The sequence below is a fragment of the Physeter macrocephalus genome, chromosome 11 (assembly GCF_002837175.3).
Source record: "Physeter macrocephalus isolate SW-GA chromosome 11, ASM283717v5, whole genome shotgun sequence".
In the NCBI taxonomy this organism is placed as follows: Eukaryota; Metazoa; Chordata; class Mammalia; order Artiodactyla; family Physeteridae; genus Physeter; species Physeter macrocephalus.
The window spans coordinates 132,405,101-132,426,273 of NC_041224.1; the positions used below are offsets into that span (position 1 = coordinate 132,405,101).

At 35.5% G+C, this 21,173-nt stretch overlaps 1 protein-coding gene across 1 annotated transcript in view; it reads right to left on the reverse strand.

The window, feature by feature from the left end:
• Positions 1 to 21,173, reverse strand: part of SOS2 (SOS Ras/Rho guanine nucleotide exchange factor 2) — a 111,328-nt gene that overhangs the window by 48,992 nt on the left and 41,163 nt on the right. Inside the window, 4 exon segments of the mRNA XM_055088411.1 lie at positions 3,281 to 3,379; positions 6,980 to 7,090; positions 9,781 to 9,924; positions 14,453 to 14,656. Of these exon segments, the coding sequence (XP_054944386.1) occupies positions 3,281 to 3,379; positions 6,980 to 7,090; positions 9,781 to 9,924; positions 14,453 to 14,656 (558 nt within the window).

Below are 21,173 nucleotides of genomic sequence, written 5' to 3' on the forward strand. Positions count from 1 at the left end.
ACTTCAGACTATACTACAAAGCTACAGTAATCAAGACAATATGGTACTGGCACAAAAACAGAAACATAGATCAATGGAACAAGATAGAAAGCCCAGAGATAAACCCATGCACCTATGGTCAACTAATCTATGACAAAGGAGGCAAGGATATACAATGGAGAAAAGACAGTCTCTTCAATAAGTGGGGTTGGGAAAACTGGACAGCTACATGTAAAAGAATGAAATTAGAACATTCCCTAACACCATACACAAAAATAAACTCAAAATGGATTAGAGACCTAAATGTAAGACTGGGCACTATAATACTTTTAGAGGAAAACATAGGAAGAACACTCTTTGACACAAAGGATCAATCCAAGAAGAAGATGTAACAATTATAAATATATATGCACCCAACTTTGGAGCACCTCAATACGTAAGGCAACTGCTAACAGCTGTAAAAGAGGAAATCGACAGTAACACAATAATAGTGGGGGACTTTAACACCTCACTTACACCAATGGACAATGAAACTTAAAAGCTTTTGCATGGCAAAGGAAACCATAAACAAGATGAAAAGACAACCATCAGAATGGGAGAAAATATTTGCAAATGAATCATCACACAAAGGATTAATCTCCAAAATATATAAACAGCTCATGCAGCTGAATGTTAGAAAAACAAACGACCCAATCCAAAAATGGGCAGAAGACCTAAACAGACCCAGCAATCCCACTACTGGGCATATACCCAGAGAAAACCATAATTCAAAAAGACACATGCACCCCAATGTTCATTGCAGCACTATTTACAATAGCCAGGTCATGGAAGCAACCTAAATGCCCATCGACAGATGAATGGATAAAGAAGATGTGGTACATATATACGATGGAATATTACTCAGCCATGAAAAAGAACGAAATTGGGTCATTTGTAGTGACGTGGATGCATCCAGAGACTGTCATACAGAGTGAAGTAAGTCAGAAAGAGAAAAACAAATATTGTATATTAACGCATATATGTGGAACCTAGAAAAATGGTACAGATGAACTGGTGTGCAGGGCAGAAATTGAGACACAGATGGAGAGAACAAACGTATAGACACCAAGGAGGGAAAGTGGTGGGGGGTGGGGTGGGGGTGGGATGAACTGGGCAATTGGGATTGACATGTATACACTGATGTGCATTAAATGGATGACTAGTAAGAAAAGAAAGAAAGAAAGAAAGAAAGAAAAAGGTATAGGGAAGATAATCGTAAAAGATTTGGAAAAATTATAAATACTTAAAAGATATCTGCACTCAGATTGCTTTACGAGCATCTTCAAGTTTAGGTACCATCTAAAAGAAATGGAAAATAGAAATCATAGAAGATACTTTTTGTACTTAAGCAAGTTTCATACTCAAAGAAAAAGTTTTACCCCAAGTCAACAGATTAGCATATAAATACATATAAATCTTCATTCGTAGGGGTTTTGTGTGTATGTATTTATTGAAATAAAATGTGCATATTTCTTATGATTCTTTGCCTTATTTTTAATTAACTGACCAACTACTAGTCCCAGTCACAATGGCGAAGAGTAGTTGGAGTCCAGTAATTAACTAGTAGTAAAAGTAGCTGTGGCCTCAGGATGAGTCAGGGCATCATAGTCAATGTCTGATTTTAGATTCAGATCTCAGAGATTTTAAAAACCAATCATCCAGACAGGAGAAAAAAATAAGCTTCAATTATAGTCAAGCCAGGATTTTTAAATGTTGGCAAATATTAGAAGGCAACTCTAAGACTAATGATAGGACTTCCAATTAGACATGAACATTCTCTAAAAAATTTTAGGAATCTAACTATACATCTGGAGCTGCTAATGTATTAGTTGTACGAAGCCTACACACATAGATCTCATCAGTGAAACTAAACTCTTAGAAAAAATACGGAATATACTCAGTTTTAATTAATGCACTACAACAGGAAAAACAAATAGAAATATGAAATGCAAAGACAAGTCACAGAAGATATTTATAATGGCAAAAGACTTGAATAACCCTATAAAAGGTTATAGAAAAGGCCAATAAACATATACCCAACCACATTAATAATCAAGAAAATACAAATTAAAAACACCACATACCATTATAAATATACCATATGACAGAAATTTTAAAATATGAAAATATGCATAAAGAGAGATATCACCTGCATTCTGGAAGGAGTATAAACTGTAAAACCCACGTTGGAAAACTGCTTGACATCATCTATTAAATCTGAAAATATGCACACCCTATGACCAAGCAATTCCAACCCTGAGTATATACTCTAGAGACACAAAATGCATGCACATGTGTACCAAGAGATATAAAAAGAATGTCCATAACAAGTGTTATCAGTAATAGCAAAAAACTGTTGTTCAACCAGGAAAGGATAAATAAATCATGGTTTATTCAAACAATGGAAGAAAATTAAACTAGAACAACATACGACCACATCAATGAATCATACATATATAACTTTGAAAGAAGACAAAAGACACAAAATAATATATATAATTTGATCCAATTGATTAAAAAGTTCAGAAACAGGCTACATATATTTCTAGTGATATACACATAGGTGGTTAAAGTAAAGAAAAGCAAAAAAGTAATTACCATTAAAGTCAGGGTAGTGGTTTACCTCTGGTGTGTTTAAGCATTACATTTATTTATTATAAAACATGTTTATGTTTTTATACTTTTCTCTATGTATATAATATATCAAAATAAAGTTTATACTACATATTAGAACTTTAGGAATTCAATATATTTTTATGTGTACTGATCTTTAAAAAGAGTTCAAGTTTTACCATAATTTTATTTTTTAATTTGTTGCTTGGGTTCTAGCTATTACACTGCATACTGCATGCGGAAAAGGTGTCAACTTTAAGTGTTTTTCTTGACAAGTTATAACAAGATGGAAGTTTAGAACAATGCTATACATAAAAGTTATTAATTACTTATATAAAATAAGAGTTAAACCACTGTTGCTGTGTGTCTCCAAAATATAATTTTTTTAAAGTCAAATTTTTTATAATGTTATTACTTTGAGAATTTATATTATCAAATGATAAAGATACATTTTCCTCTATCTACCACTTGGAAATGATATGAAGATAAAAAATATAGGCATTTCTCTATGGTCTGTGGAAAGAAGGGAGACATTTAAGATACTTTACTTTTATGAATAAAAAGTATGGAAAATAACATCAGATTTAAAAAAAGGTTTTAAGCCTCATAAATGCAAGTATTTTTTTGCCTCAGGAAGCTTTCATCTTACCTTTAATAATTCAAAATAGTGCCAACAATGATATACTGGCACCAGCATAAGGCGTGGAAGGACATAACGAACTGCCTCTTTAAAACCATCAGCAATGGACTGCAAAGCAAAAAGACAAAAAACAGTATATCTCTGATATCAAGGTTATATAACAGCAGTGCCTAACAGAAGCAGATTTTAAGAATACAAGTTACAGGGAATTCCCTGGAGGTCCAGTGGTTAGGACTCGGCACTTTAACTGCCAGAGCCCCGGGTTCAATCCCTCGTCAGGGAACTAAGAACCCACGAGCTGCGCGGTGTGCCCCACCCCGCCCCCAAAAAAGAATACAAGATACAGACTATCAAAACTATAATAGGAAGAATGTTCTATATTGAAATTGAAGTGCTACAAATCAAGTTTTTTCCTCTTTCACGTTATCAGATAATTAAATATATACATTTCATCTTTCATGGCTAAAATAACTTTAACAATATTCTTCTCAGCTTTTCTCCAAAAGTTTTGGCTTCCACATACCCTAAAGGAATGCTGAAAAGCTATGTACTGTCTCACACATTTTTATGTCAATTTTATTTAAAATGTTTTAAGTAGTTACATAGAATGTGTTTTGGGGGATGTGGTACATTGTAGATGTGATTTAAATATATTTCACCAAACAATGATCAAATAAATTTCAGATTTAGCTCATTTAATTTATGAAAAATGTCTGTTATATAACTTAATTGATAAAGCCAATCTTCACTGTCAAAATAAATAGCCAGATCAGACTAAATTTCTGCAATAAGTCTGACTTCATTCTTAACTTGAAATACACATGTTAATGTCACAGTCTTACATACAGCAAGCATCTGGAAGAACCTCTGTTTCTAACATAAAACATGCAGGTATGAGAACTTTACAAGCCTCACCTCTCCTTTATCACAATGTCCAATGAATGATGAAGTACTTTTTAAAAAAGGTAATATTCACCCTTGTTACAACCTTCTCATTTCTTAATTTTTAGATAGACATGACAAGACAAAGGTAGATATGACATTTCAGCTACCGAGAGTTTTTAACACAATCACCCCATCCCCTGCTTTTGGAACCCTTTTTGCTTTGCACTCAATAAACTCTCCTTCAGGAGCAATCCTTCTTTTTTTTTCTTTTCCCTGGCTGGTACCCTGGAGGTTTTTATACCTTGGATCAATGCATAATGGAAAATTCAATATGACAAGAAGTAATGTGTAAGAAAAATTGGAAGAGAATGCAACAACACAAACAAGGTTAGACTAGAAACTAATTCCCTTAAAGATATCTGTACCCTTATATTGCCTGGAAAATCTTAGTGTATAGCTAGGGTTAGGTATATCCCAGTTTTGAAAACGAATAGTCTGCAGAATAAATGATTTTCTAAAATTTGTAAGGCATTTAAAAGTTACTCATGTTGATTTTAAATGTCATTAAGGCTGACTTATTTAAAGTGGTATTTCTCCTCATCAGGTAAATACAGACAGAAGCAATATACAAAGTGAAGAAAGAGTTCGAGATGCTGCTTTAAAAATATATACTCATAGGTAAACCTCTCGCCTATTGTTAACTCAAGTAAACTATAATTTGTTCAATAGACTTTTACCAGGATATGCAGAAATTAATTTCTTTTATCATTTAAGATAGTGATACAGATTATGCTAGATATAAATTTATATATTTTATATACAGTGCTTTAAGTGGAACCAAGATGAAACTTTAAAATTAGCCTACAAAAATCATTTGTATTGTTAATTAGCACTGAAATGGCTACTAAAGTGCATTCTAAAATATTAATGCAATGTGTTTATAGTGTAAGGAGTCCTCTACAAACAACACAAGCTAATGTCTGACTGTTTAATATGTGCCAAATGTGCTTAGTGTATTCCTGTTTAATTTTCATAACCGTAAGAGGTATACATTATCATCATCATTTTACAAATGAGCAAACTGATTCTCAGAGATTAAGTGACTTGATCAGGGTAAGACAACTATTAATTGGCTCAAAGCCAGAAGTTCTGACTCTAAAGCTCATAGTCTTAAAGTGTGCCTACATCTTCTAAAGAAGTTTTGCTGTGTTTTTTTTTTAATAAAAAACTTTTGTTAAAGTTTTTTGAAAAAACATTACTTTTTCATTTTACAAATGAAGAATCTGTTTTAAGTTAATACCGTACAAGTGAGTTTGGCCTGAAAAGGGGTTTTATATCTAACTCTGAATTTTACTAAATATCTGGAACAACAGCTTAAATAATTGGGTCTTAAATTCAAATTTCAAATCCCATTCAAATCCCATAGTAAGAATTACTAATAAAATAAGAATAAAACAAGACATGTTGTGAGTGCTTTTGATGAGTATGCGAAGATTTTATAAGTAGATTTTCCCATTTAACTAATGCCTATTTCATGGTTTATATGAATATATAAGATTTAACTTAAAGAATTATTCCTTCAAATAAGTAAATTTTGAGAATTAAGTGTAACTTTTATTCCAAGTTGACAAGTTTTTGAGTAGAGTAGAAGTAGAAGATGATAATAATGGGAATTCACAGTAAAGGAAGGAGGCAGGTAAGTTCAGTTTTGAACATTTATATTTGAAGTCCTCGTGGGATATTCAAATGAATTAGTTCAAAGGGCAGCTGGTTGTATGAAAGTATATACATACACACACATACATCCACTGTTCAAAAGAAAGTTATGACTTGAGAATACAAATAGGAAGTCACCAGCATATAGGTGAAAGCAAAGGGCATGGATAAAGTCACCCAAGGACAGCACAGAGGAACAGAACAGCAGGGGCTGCTAACAGAAGTTGGGTAACACCTGCAACTAAGGAGACTGAGAAGAAACCAGAGAAGATGAAAATTAGGTGTAAGTAGTATCATAGGAGTCAAAAAGGACAATAGGGGTACTAATAAATACTATAGACATAAATATGAAATCAAAATATCCACAGGATTTGGTGGTTAAGTTCACTGTCAAGGGCAGTTTTTAGTGTTACATCCTGATTAGAACACAGATGGTAGTAGTTTGATGGAGAATGATAAAAAGTAATATGAAGACAACTGGCTACAAATGGAAAAAAACAAAAAGGGGACGAGCTGGAGTGATAAAGATTTGTTCATTTATTCGCTTGTTTTAGGACAATAAAGATTTGACCATATTCATATGCTAAGGGAGAAGAGCCCATCTAAATGCAGGAAGTAGTAGTCAAGGATCATCAATGTCAATGTTACCTTCATTAAGTGTTGAGAGAGTAAAAATATAATTTTGTCTCTCTCCACTTACTCTCATTTTATCTAACTGCATTACTGAACCAATTAACTTGCATATTCTCCATTAATATATCTATCTCCTTTAAATGACAGGCCTGATAGAGAAATCTCTATGAATATATGTGAGGATATTCTCTACTCTTCATGATTTTGGTTTTATCTCCTGTAGGGAATAAGATCCTGAAATAGCTCTCCATATTCATCTCTACATCTCAGATCCAGAATGTGCCAGATTTTTCTAGTCAATCAGTTTTTGTGATGGTATTCTATAAAAGATTTCCACATTAAGGACAAATTGAAAGAACTCAAGACAGAAAACAGAAAACAACCTAGAACAGGCTTACAATGAACAGATTTTGAAGGATTGGTGAAATATTTCTTTAGTTGCTTTATTAAAAATAACATTCAATGTAAGTTTACCTGAAAGTGTAGAGCCACTGCAGGTCTGGCCATCAACTTACTGAAATGTTCATTAAATTTTGGTGAAAGAATATCCTGTGATAATGTTTCATAAGGATCAAATGCTTGTTCCTATTTTTTTTTAAAAAGGAAAATGTGTTAGGTTTAAAAGAACATCTTCTCTACTAATATGGCACAGATTACTTAATGGCAAATTTTTATTTAAGTCCTCCATTAGGTTTCAGAATTTTTTTTATTTCAGGGACAAATAATAACTATGGCTGTAACTTGGAAATGTTTAATAAATGTAAGTAATGACCTTGGGCAATGGATGACAAGAAGCTACTGGTCTTAAGTTAGGTCACTGACTTGTGGTCACAAGTATCAAACTATTAAAATGCATATGCACATTTACCCCAGATAAACAAAAGGTGTACTTATTAGTAAAATAAGGCCGGGATTTGAAATTTCAGTTAGGTTTACCTAGGTTGAAAGGAGTTTACACTGAGGATATGTTCAAAGGAAGCAAAAAGTGATATTCCCACTGTTTTATCCACTCTCCACTTTTTCAAAATTAGAAAAAGAAAGCAAAAACTAACATACAGTAAACTAACAAAACAGAAACTGCTCATATTTTGTCCATGTTTATATTGAAATAAATTCCTATTATTTTATAATAATCAACATCCCCCAATGTTTAGCTAGAACTAAGATTTGTTTCATTTTTGTATGTTAAAAATGCAGTATGTTTTTCAGAAAATAACAAGTGTTGGCAAGGATGCAGAGAAATTGGAACCCTTGTCCACTGCCAGTGGGAATTGCAAAATGGTGTAGCCCCTGTGGAAAACAGTTTGGCAGTTCCTCAAAAAGCTAAACAAAGAATTACCATATGACCCAGCAATTCTACTCCAAGGTATATACCCAAAAGAACTGAAAACAGTGACTCAAACAGATACTCATATGGCAATGTTTACTGTAGCATTATTCACAATAGCCAAAAAGGTGGAAAAAGCCCAAGAGTCCATCAACAAATAAATGGATAAACAAAATGTGGTATATACACACAACAGAACATTATTTAGTCACAGAAAGAGATAGAGTTCTGATACATGCTATGACATGGATGAACCTTGAAAACATTATGCTAAGTGAAATAAGCAGACACAAGAGAATATTGTAATGATTCTACCTTTATCAAATATCTAGAATCAGCAAATTCACAGAGACAGAAATAGATTAGAGGGTACCAGGGGTTATGTGGGAGGGAAGAATAGGGAGTTATTACTTAATGAGTAGAGTTTCTGTTTGGGGTGATTAAACAGTTTTGGAAATAGATAGTGGTAATGGTTGTATAATACTATGACTTTAATTAATGCTGTTAAACTGTACACTTAAAATGGTTAAAATGGCAAATTTTGTTATATGTTTACCACAAAAATAAAATAAAAATTAGAAAATACATTTTTGAATACAAGTTTTTGAACCATGATATCTTTAAAAGGACAACAAGCAACCAGACTACAAATTAATATGCTAAGATATCACAATATTAAAAAACTTTCTAATAAGAGCAAGCCTGAATATCTCGGTTAAGTATCAGTAACTGAGTATTTCCATACTATCAGTTCCATTGTCTACAAGATGGATGTAATTAAAGTGACTTACATTTTCAGAAAAATTAGGAATAGATTATAAAACTAGCAAATTTACATGATATTTGAAGAAAGCACTTTTAATACCTGTTTTCCAGAAGAAATAAAAATGGCCAATGAGTATGAAAAGATGTATAACATCAATAGTTTAAAAAAAAAAAGCAAAATCAAAGAACAATGAAACATTGTTTTTTCCTACTAGACTAGCAAAAATTAATGGGATAATAACAAAAATTAATGGGATAGTGAAGATATGGGTAAAAAGAGGGCCTGCATATACTGGAACTTATCTGGAAGTAAATTTGGCAAAATGTTTCAAAGTTCTAAAAATGTACCTAGTCTTTGGTACTACAATTCCATTTCTAGGACTACAACCTAAAATAATTACTAGGCTATGAAGGCATTATAAAAATATGTTTGTTACAGTATTGTTTACAATAACAAAAAGAACTGAAATAACCTACATGCTTAATAATAATAGTTAAAATATAGTGTCTCCATAGAATATGGTACTTTCAGACTTTAAAAGCTGTGTTGAAGTATATTTATTGGCATGGAAAATGTTCAAGATATTGAGTGAAAAAAAGCAGGTTATAAAATAGTGAGATCCTATTTTTGTAAATATACATAGGTTTGTATGAATATGTAGACAAATGTTCATAAGGATAAATAAATCTTATAAAGATAACTAATCTCTAGGTATTGCAAAATGAAGTTATTTTTGTCTTATTATATTCATCTATATTTTTCTGAATATTTTTACAATGAGCTACATTACTTCTATAATCATTTGAAGAACAAAAATATGATTTGCACTTTGGGAAAAAAATATAAACTTCCTTTTTCATTTTTGGAAATTAAGACTAAAATCCACAAAAGCTAAACAGCTATGGTCAATAAAATTTCTTTTCTTTCACCTTAAATGCACTTGCCATTAAAAAAAAAAATCTTAAACATTACTAGTCTATCAACTTTTGCTATAAATATTAACATAATTATACTATAAAGTGTCACCATAAAGACAATGTAATTTTAGTTTGCTATTGGTTAAATCGTTAAGTATTTTTTATAGCAGCCAGCAGTGTCTTCTAATTTTCACAAATAATATCTTACTAAATATCTTAATACAGCACTTAGGACTTTAATGAGAAAACAGTTTTGTAAACTTGCCTCTGCTAAATCTTCAAAACAGCTTCCAGCTAAGGGATGAGGGCTGCTTTCATCAGTCATTTCAACTGTGTCTTCAATTAAACCTAAAAGTTTCACGGTCAATTCATGTATATCTAAAATGTTACTGAAAATCTTTTCAATATCCTAAAAAAAAAAAGGAAGGTTAAGTAAGGCATGTCAGTTTGAGAATTTCATTTAAGAATTACTAAATATAAGTAATGTAAGTGTTAAGGATATTATTTTCACCCAACCACATACCAAGACATAAAATATTGAATATATTCCAAATTATAGCAAAAGTCAATCATGAATAAAGAAGAGAAATTTAAAAACCTCTTGGATTAGATTTAGAATTATTGAACAGAAATATACAGAATCTATATTTTCCAGTAATTTACTGTAAATCTCATATGGTGGATGATTCTAAGCAACTCTTTACATAAAGAATTCTGGCATTTGAGTATTTTAAAATTGGCTAAGTGCTAAAAGTCTTGATCAAGGTCTCACAGAGCTGGTTAATGACAAAAGCTGGGATCAAAATGAAGATCTGACTCCTAATCCAGACACAAACTGGTTTCACAATATGTGGCCTGTCTCTTGAATTTGAGGAGGAATTAAAGATTTCATTCAAGCTCTCAGGTGTGACTTTTATCTGGGTTAAAACATGCTAAGTCCTCTGGAAACAAAAAGACCATATGACTGATTATCCAGGTTATGGCCAACTATTATTCACTCTGCATCTTGTAATGGAAGCATCACAGATTAAGGAACCTGACAGACCTGAGCTTGGATCCTGGCCCCACTACTTGCTAGATGAGTGACCCTGGATTAGGACAATAATGACAATTATAACAGCTTACATTTCTTGTTATTATGTTCCAGGCACTACTGTAAGTATTGATTACTTGACATGTAATTTCATAACAGCCTTATTAGATAGATACTATCATCATCCTCATTTTACGAATGAGGAAACAGGCACAGAGCAGTTAAGTAATTTGACCAGGGTCACACAGCTGGTATATTAATACCTACCCATAAAGTTCTTAAGGGGATTAAATGAGATGATTTCTATAAAATGCTCCTGGCATATATTAGGCCTTCCACAAATGTGAGCTTTCTGAAAACATAGGAGTAGGGCCCAAAGGAGTAAATTAAGATCAAGAGTCATTCATTCTTTTATCAAATATTACTGAGTTCAATGCTCTGACCTTAGATGGCCTTTATTTCAAAAGTTTACAGTCTCATCTATGGTGAAAAAATATAGTAGATATAGAGATAGAGAAAAGGGATTCTCTCTTTCTCTTGACCCTTCAGTATTATAATAAAAATTTTCTATCAAATCAGCACAAATTCAGTGAAAAGAGACCCATAAAAATTAATTCCTGAGGAATGAAAACTGATGGGACACAGAAAAGGCAAAGAGGATAATATTAGCTACCAGCAATTGTTATTAGCTAACAGCATTTGTTAAGCTTTTAATTCTTCACACCACTATAGACAAAAACCAATTATACTGTGGTATAAAAGAACCAAAATTCAAGTTCAACCTCCATAACTTATCATAACTATTTTATGTCAATTTCCTTACCAGTAAGGTAGAAATGATAATACCTGTCCTACCTTTCTCAGAGAATTGTTATGGGTTACACAAAATAGGAGAGTACTTTAAAAAACATAAAATGTTGACTACTTAAGGCAGTGTGTCCAGTAGGAGTTATTATCAAATGTTAAACTAAATATGCATTTTTTAAAAAAGGATAAAAGCCAATTAAAAACACCTTAAGAATGAAAAAGCTAAATCAGGGACTTCCCTGGCAGTCCAGTGGCTAAGACTCCATGCTCCCAATGCAGGGGGCTGGGTTCAATCCCTGGTCAGGGAACTAGATCCCATGTGCTGCAACTAAGAGTTCACATGCCACAACTAAAGATCCCACATGCTGCAACTAAAAGATCCCACATGCCACAACAAAGACCCGGTGCAGCCAAATAAATAAATAAATATTTAAAAAAGAAAAAAAAGCTAAATCAGTTCCTAATCCTAAGCATTCAGCCAGCTGTGTCTGAGCATCACTCCTATTCACTCATGTAATAGTTACTTGGGGGAGGAAGTCAGGAAGTAAGAGAAAAGCCAAATATTTAAAGTGAAAGACACTCAGGGACTTCCCTGGTGGCACAGTGGTTAAGAATCCGCCTGCCAATGCAGGGGACACGGTTTAAGCCCTGGTCCGGGAAGATCCCACATGCTGCGGAGCAACTAAGGCCATGCGCCACAACTACTGAGCCTGCACTCTAGAGCGCGAGCCACAACTAGTGAGCCTGCGTGCCACAACTACTGAAGCCCGTGTGCCTAGAGCCTGTGCTCCACAACAAGAGAAGCCACCGCAATGAGAAGCCTGTGCACCACAACAAAGAGTAGCCCCCGCTTGCTACAACTAGAGAAAGCCTGCACACGGCAACGAAGACCCAACGCAGCCAAAAATAGAAAATATAAATAAATAAATAAAAATTTTAAAAATCATTAAAAAAAATAAAGTGAAAGACACTCAGACATCTAAGAAAAAACAGATCACGTGAGAAATGAAGGAAAGAAAAATAAATCTAAATTTAAAAAAAAAAACGCACAAAACAGTATTTGTCTAGCTAGATTCCTTAGAGTGGACTTCAGAACCTAGAAAGGTAGGAATAACATGGACAAGTCTCCCTGAATCCCCATCCTACTCACCCCATTCCTACGCTGTCTTCCAACAGCGGAGCTCTGCCTTTGCTTATTTGACATTCTGTATAAACTTTTATTCTTCAAAAGTTCCACTAGTAAAACTTTAAACTACACCCTAAAGTACTTAGCAAAAGACAGGAAAAATCATAAGTCTTTCTTTTCTAGACCATACATTTCTTTCACCATCTTCAAATGAATGACTATAAATCTCAAATATTGCACAGTAGAAAAAGATTTTTTATTTTTTTAATTTTTTTTTTTTTGGCTGCGTTGGGTCTTTGTTGCTGCGCGCGGGTTTTCTCTAGTTGTGGCGAGCAGGGGCTATTCTTCGTTGTGGCGCACAGGCCTCTTGTTGCGGTGGCTTTTCTTGTTGGGAGCATGGGCTTTAGGGCGCATGGGCTCAGTAGTTGTGGCACGCAGGCTCACTAGTTGTGGCTCGCGGGCTCTAGAGCGCAGGCTCAGTAGTTTTGGCGCACGGGCTTAGTTGCTCTGCGGCATGTGAGATCTTCCTGGACCAGGGCTCAAACCCGTGTCCCTTGCACTGGCAGGTGGATTCTTAACCACTGAGCCACCAAGGAAGCCCAAAAAAGATTTTATTCCAGTGTATTCCCCCTAATTCTGTGTCTAATTTTCATTGTCACTGCACTTATTATATTAGTATAACAATTCACATATTAAAAAACCCACAATATCCCCAATGTTCATAGCAGCATTATTTACAACTGCCAAGATATGGAAGCCACCTAAGTGTCCCTCAACAGACGAATGTATAAAGAAGATGTGGTATATATACACAATGGAATACTACTCAGCCATAAGAAAAAGAATGAAATATTGCCATTTGCAGCAACATGGATGGACTTGGAGGGCTAAATGAATTAAGTCAGACAGAGAAAGACAAATATCAAGTATATGTGGAATCTAAAAACTACAACAGGGCTTCCCTGGTGGCGCAGTGGTTGAGAGTCCGCCTGCCCATGCGGGGGACGTGGGTTCGTGCCCCGGTCCAGGAGGATCCCACGTGCCGTGGAGCGGCTGGGCCCATGAGCCATGGCCGCTGAGCCTGCACGTCCGGAGCCTGTGCTCCGCAATGGGAGAGACCACAGGAGTGAGAGCCCCGTGTACCGCAAAAAAATAAATAAATAAAAATAAAAAATTAAAATTAAAATAAAAAATACAACAAACTAGTGAATATAACAAAAAAGAAGCAGACTCATAGATAAAGAGAACAAACTAGTCGTTAGTGGTTACCAGAGGGTGTGGGTGGCAATATAGGGGTGAGGGAGTGGGAGGTAAAAACTATTGGGTGTAAGACAGGCTACAAGGATGTACAGCAAGTCCCCTACATACGAACGAGTTCCATTCCGAGAGCAGGTTCGTAAGTCCAATTTGTTCATAAGTCCAACAAAGTCAGCCTAGGTACTCAACTAACACAATCGGCTATACAGTACGGTACTGTAATAGGTTTACAATACTTTTCACACAAATAATACATAAAAAACAAACACAAAATATAAAGAAAACATTTTTAATCTTACAGTACAGTACCTTGAAAAGTACAGTAGTACAGTACAACAGCTGGCATACAGGGGCATGTTTAAAAAAGCTTTGAAAGTTTGCACCTTGAAGGTATGTATGTAGGGGACTTACCATATTGTACAACCTGGGGAATATAGCCAATATTTTATAATAACTATAAATGGAGTATAACCTTTAAAACTTGTGAATCACTATGTTGTACACCTGTAATTCATAGAATATTGTATATCAACTATACTTCAACAAAAAATCTGAAAAAAATGAAAAACAGACAAAGCTAAACAACCCCACGATACTACATAAAACAATATTTTTTTACATATTCATAAAGTATATGAAGTTACTATTTATGATTTTAAGCTACCATATGACTTTTTGGGGTAGACAGAATTTCAAAGCCAAAAAGGTACTTACAGAAGGTTTAAACAGGTTTCTGTCAGAAAGAAAAGCTTCTCGAAATACTTTTATGATCATATTTAGTTCCCGTAGGTACTGTCTTTCTTCTGCAATTTCAGTTCTGACAAGGTCATAGTAGTTTAATTCACCTGAAGAACTAGGTTCATCTTCACAAAGAGAAACCAAGCCTATGTCATCCTGATCAAACATGTCCATCAAAACCTAAGAAATATAAATCAGTAATGGATAAACTTATTTTCCTTACTGTTATAAGACCATCTCAAAGTACCTGGAATTAAAACATTATTAAACAATGAGAGTTGTGTATATTACAGGCTAAAATTGTATGAGAAAATCCAAAATAAGAGAAATATGAAAAGTTGAAGTGAGATAACGTTCAAATAAAACTGGATATGGAGAAATAAATATTTATGAAAATAAGATAAATCTAACGGTGAAATATATATATACATATATGTACACATATACATGTATGTCTGTGTGTATATAAATACAGGTACATACGCACACATAAACATAAAATATATAATAGCAAAAAGAGCACACATTTGGAGAACAATCTGAACCAAAATTCCAGTTCTACCACTTACCTGTGATTACAGACAAGTTATTTATTCTTTTGAAGGTCAGATCCCTTATATGTAAAATGTAACTGATGAAAGAATTCAATGAAGTAATGGACATAAAACGCATACTATTACCTCTGGCAAACAGTAGGCACTCAAAATGGTAGCTCTTTGTCCTACTGTAAGGATGCTTATATGCACTTGAATAGAGTTTAAAGGAGAAAAGTGAAATGATACGCAAAATATATTAACAGCGTGATGCTTTTCTGATGCATATTTACTACATCAACAACTGCTTTTAAGTTCATTTGTTAAAATCAAGCATCCCCTGGGACTTCCCCTGGTCCTTCCCTGGTGGTCCAGTGGTAAAGAATTCGCCTTACAATGTAGGAGACGCAGGTTCCATCCCTGGTCAGGGAACTAAAACCCCACACGCTGCAGGGCAACTAAGCCCGCGTGCCACAACTGCTGAGCTTGCCCGCCTCAACTAGAGCCCACGTGCTGCAAAACTACAGAGCCCACGTGCTCTGGAACCCACACACCATAACTACAGAGCCTGCGCGTCACAACTAGAGAGAGAAAACCTGAACACCACAACGAAAGATTCCACATGCCTCAATGAAAATCCCGTGTGCCACAACTAAGACCCAACGCAGCCAAAAATAAATAAAAATAAATAAATCTTAAAAAAAAAAATCAAGCACCCCACAGATGCTTAAATTGCTATAGTGACAATTTCCCCTTTCAGAAAATAGTAAAGATTGCTACTATGGATTTAAGTCAACCAACAGGCAAGAACTAGCTGTATATCAAAAGCAATAGGAAAAAGGTGACCATACTTTTTAGAATTAAAAATAGTTTAAAAAGAAAAGAAAAATTGGACCTACTTAATTATATACTCCAGACTGACTGAAAACTACTTTCTTAGAGTTTAGGGGAAAAAAAAGGCACAATCCCAAAAAGGAAGCTCCAGAAAGTAAAACAATTTCAAGGGGATGAGAGGAAATTCTAACAATACAATATGAGATATTCATTCATTCATTCTCAAAAACATCTATTGATCACCAGAAATTGTGCCAGATGTTGGTAAGGCACAGCAATAAGCAAAATAAACATGAACCCTGCCCTCCTGATCTTCTTTTAAATCTAACTCAAGAATATTTCTTAAATCTGGTCAATTCTCTCCATTCCCCTCCATGCTTCAAATCAGACTATTAAGCAATCACATCTATTAAAAGGTCTTGCAATATGATCTCCCTGCCACTGGTTTCTTCCCAACCCCATTTTCAAAATTGTGTTCCTAAAACCAAATTTGTGTCACACCCTACCTAAAAATGATACTGGATTTCATTGCTTTCAGCACACAATTCTAATTTCACGAAGATAAAGGCCATTCACAATCTAATCCTAGCTCACTTCCCTAGCCTCATCTCCTGTGATACTTTAAAATCCATCTTCTCCTCATTGCCCCCCTTCCATGAAACTTACCCTCCTGCCATCATCACCTCTGATTCCCAGCCACATTAGACCTTTGAAGAAGCCACTGGGGCTGCACAGAGAATTAGCTAATGAAATCTGATTTTAAGCAGACACGCAAAAGAACAGAAGGTATGACACAGAACAGTCTTCTCTTCCCCACCAGAGATATTTTTAAAGTAGTCTGTACTTGCTCTAATTTCTTACTTCTCAAGCTCACTACTCTATTGAAACTGCTCTCACTAATGACCTTTGAATATCTTTTTGTTTTCTCTAGTTATTAACACAGCTGACCAGAACTTCTTAAAACTTTCTCTTCCCTTGGCTTCTCATAAACCATTCTGTCAGTGAGGCCTCCTTCTCTACTACTCACCTTCTCCAACATCCACTGCAGGGTTCCATTTTTGGAACTGTTTTGGTCACACAACACCCAAAATCCTGAATGTAAATGCTATAGGAGTCAGGTAGATAATATCATGTTAATACATAAGAAGAGGTGATGGGGAGTGCGGCAAACTAGAAGGCGCATGCACCTAAAGAAGAAAGGCACTGTTCAATGCCAGCTATTCTGTCAGGCCTTTTGATTTTCTTTTTTCAAGAAGAGTCTGGAATCTAGATTTTTATGAAGAATTTTCATATTTATAAATATAAACAGACTGCAAATAATTCAAAATTTTAAGAAATAAACCTGGAGTCCCTATTAACTAGCAGGCCACCAGTCTGAAACATCTACTATACTTCCTCCTGAGTGAGCTCATCTTCTTAAATGATTTTCAGTTACTAGATAATAACTCCCTCAACATTTATCTCAGCATCTCTCTGGACCCTAGGCAAGTGTTACCAGAAGCTTGCTAGATATCTCTGTCTGACAAACCTATACATGTACACTACTTCAGAATCACTAATCACAGCATCATCTCCTTGGCTTTCATAGCTAGAAAACTTGTCACTACCCTAGACTTAACACTTCTCCAACTTCCACACCAAATCAGTCCCCAAATCCTGTTAACTCCAACTCAGAAACAGCTCTTAAATCTCATCAGTTCCTTCTATTCTCCAGTCTAGAATGTCTTCTCCTACTTCTCTTTCCTTCCAACTCTTACATTTATTCATCTGATAAATCCCTAGCCATTTTCATCACTTAGCTAAAATATAATTGTATTTGTATACCTTTTCCCAACTCTCCCTGAACTCTATCAAAATCTTTTCCATTGGCTTCAGTCCTCCATTAGCAATCCTCTCTCTTTTCTATATAAGCACCTAACTTATATTGACATTTCTAAGGATAAGAGCCATGATTTCATCTTAAAATCCACAGCAATTGATACATAGTAAATGCACAAAAGATACTTACTTAAAGAGCATATATGTAGGGCTTCCCTGGTGGCGCAGTGGTTAAGAATCCGTCTGCCAATGCAGGAGACACGGGTTCGAGCTCTGGTCCGGGAAGACCCCACATGCTGCGGAACAACTAAGCCAGTGCGCCACAGCTACTGAGCCTGCGTGTCACAACTATTGAAGCCTGCGTGCCTAGAGCCCACGCTGTGCAACAAGAGAAGCCACCGCAATGAGAAGCCCACGCACCACAACAAAGAGTAGCCCCTGCTCGCTGCAACTAGAGAAAGCCTACGCGCAGCAATGAAGACCCAACGCAGCCATAAATAAATAAATAAATAAATTTATATTTTTTTAAAAAAGAGCATATATGCATTTTATGTTTGTAAACTGTTAGACCTGTAATGAAAGGCTAAAGCCCAAGTGAGTTAAAGTTCAGAATAAATGTTAGGACAATAAAAGCATTTTTTTGGTCATGTTCACAATAAGAATAATAAAGGAGAACTGGTTCTTGGAACAGATGGAGTAATATTACAACAAAAGAAAAAATACAGAAGAACTCAACTTCTATAACATCTGGGCTCAGAGAAATAAACTTCTTCAGAGCAGCTCTGTGCTCTCTTACTCTCTCTTGCCTTTCTTAAACATCAATTTTCCTCTTAAGCATGTATGTTCTATTTTTCCAGTCTGAATATTATTTTCCTTAATAGTGACAAGTATATTAGGGGATGAGCTCTAAAATTCCGTCCTATGACCATCTAACTATTCTCAGCAATCTCTGATGTGCCAGAATACATCATAGAGTCAAATGCTGCTTTTATTTTTAAGTGTAGAAAAAAGGTTGGTTCTCAAGTTCTCTATCAAATTATACGACCTTATCTAGGAAATTACACAGATCCCTAGAAAGCATTTATTTGAATAGTTTATTAAACAGATGGTTTGTGAGCTCTTGAAATAGTGATCACAGGAAATCAGTTTAGATTTACTAAGACCACACCATGTCACACTAATCTCATTAATCCATTCACATGACTAGTCCCACAAATAAAGTAATCTGTATCTTAGCTAAACCTAGGACAGTCTCTCATGACAAACTTGGAATCACAGTAGAAAAGGATGGGCAGGGGACTTCCCTGGTGATCCAGTGGTTAAGACTCTGCACTCCCAATGCAGGGGGCCCGGGTTCGATCCCTGGTCAGGGAACTAGATCCAGCATGCCGCAACTAAGAGCCCCCATGCGGCAACAAAGATCCCGTGCACTGCAAGTAAGACCTGGCTCAGCCAAATAAATAAATAAATGTTTAAAAAAAAAAAAAAGAAAGGGGCTTCCCTGGTGGCGCAGTGGTTGGGAGTCCGCCTGTCAATGCAGGGGACACAGGTTCGTGCACCAGTCCGGGAAGATCCCACGTGCCGCGGAGCGGCTGGGCCCGTGAGCCATGGCCGCTGAGCCTGCGCGTCCGGAGCCTGTGCTCCGCAGAGGGAGGGGCCACAGCAGTGAGAGGCCCGCATACCGCAAAAAAAAAAAAAAAGAAAAGAAAAGGATGGGCAAACTACAGCCCATAGGCCACAGTGAGCCTACTGCCCTTTATGTAAATAAAGTTTTACTAGAACACAGCCCACACTCATTGGTTTATGGCTTCCTTTCTGCTACAAAGGCAAAGAAGAGTAGTTCTAAGAAAGATGTATAGCCTACAAAGCCTAAAATATTCAGCCACCCATCTGGTCCTTTACAGGTAAAGTTTGCTGACCCCTGAATTAGACAAAGAGGTAAAACAGTAGCTGACAAAAAGGCCATAGTGAAAAAAACTGGTAATTTATTAACCTGGAAGGATGCCTCTAATAACGTATGTGAGAAATCTCATCTCTTAAACTTTTCCAATATTTTTAACAAATAATTCCAACTAAAACAAAGTTTCTCAGACTGGAATATATTACAAAAAGCTGGTATGATATCTACAATGATGAATGACAAAATTCGATTTTTATAATATCTTGATATGCTAGAGCATAGTCTCAGTAACATTATGAAGTTTTATAGAGAAAAACTTGAGTTCAAACTTAGATGAAAAAAAATATCAACAGCACAAGCTGTAAGAAATCAAAGATATAAAAGTATCTCATGAGTAAAGTCCCAGGGAGCTGAGACATCTGCAAACTCATTAAGTAAACAGAGTGATATGTGTGCCCCAAAAAGTTAAGGCTGAAATTATAAAAGAACAGCATATAGAATAAAGGAGGTGAGCCTTTCATTGTACTCTGTGTTGGTCAGACCAAATCTAGACTGTTGTCTTTAGTTTTAGAAATCACAGTGTAAGAGCAATGCAATAATGAGATCTGAAAATCATGTCACAAAAAGATTGGTTTTCAAAGTCTCAAAAGGTAAAAATTTAGTACATGGAAAAAAGCTTTAAATAACAGAATGACTTATTCTGAAAAACAGTTTAGTCTTACGTAATGTAGTCCAGAAGAGAGATTAGAATTAGTGAATGAAAGTTAATAGGAAATTCAGATGCAAACTATTGTACATAGTATGGATAAACAACAGGGTCATACTGTATAGCACAGGGAACTATTGATATATTCAATATCCTGTGATAAACCTGTGTGGATTTGGTCTCTTGTAATTTTGAAACTGTGTAATTGTTTAGAATTTAACTACTTTCACCTTTAAAAAGAGTCATGGAAAAGGTAAGTGACTCAGATATGGAATAAAGTCTCTCCTTCCCACAGTCCCTCAATAATCCTGTCCAAGGCCACTCTTTGAGGGCAGGGGGAGGGGAGGAATAGGGCAAATAAGGTAGGAATCCCTACATGAGGGTGTGAGGAAAAGCTGAGGGGGCCCGTCTCAGCGTGCTAGCTCCTGAGAGGAGTAGGGAGGGTGTTTACTGGGGGAGGCGGGGGCTCACAACCTGGCACAAGATGTTAGAGATCACTCGGAGTAAAGAGACTATCCATATGATAGGGCAGTTTGATTCTCGGTGCTGGAGCCCTAGTGGATAAGGAGGGTATTTGCATGGGAAGGTGGTCCAGCAGCAGCAGTGGTGCAACATGGGATTGTCAGAACTTGAGTGGAGTAAGGAGAATGTATACAAAGAAGAAGGGTTTCTATGCCAAAATAGGGTGCCTACACCAGCGGGGGGAGAGAGGCCTGCTGGGAGACTGGTCACATACAGAAGGATTGATCAAATAAATAAATATATTAAGAAAAACAGGAGCCAGGTTTCTCAATATCAGATAAGGGAGTTACAAGTGTAAAAAGGGGAGGCTAAAATGAATCCTGTGGTATTGACTGTGGATTGAAGAGATCTGTGAACTTATATAAAGATAGATGAGAAATAAAT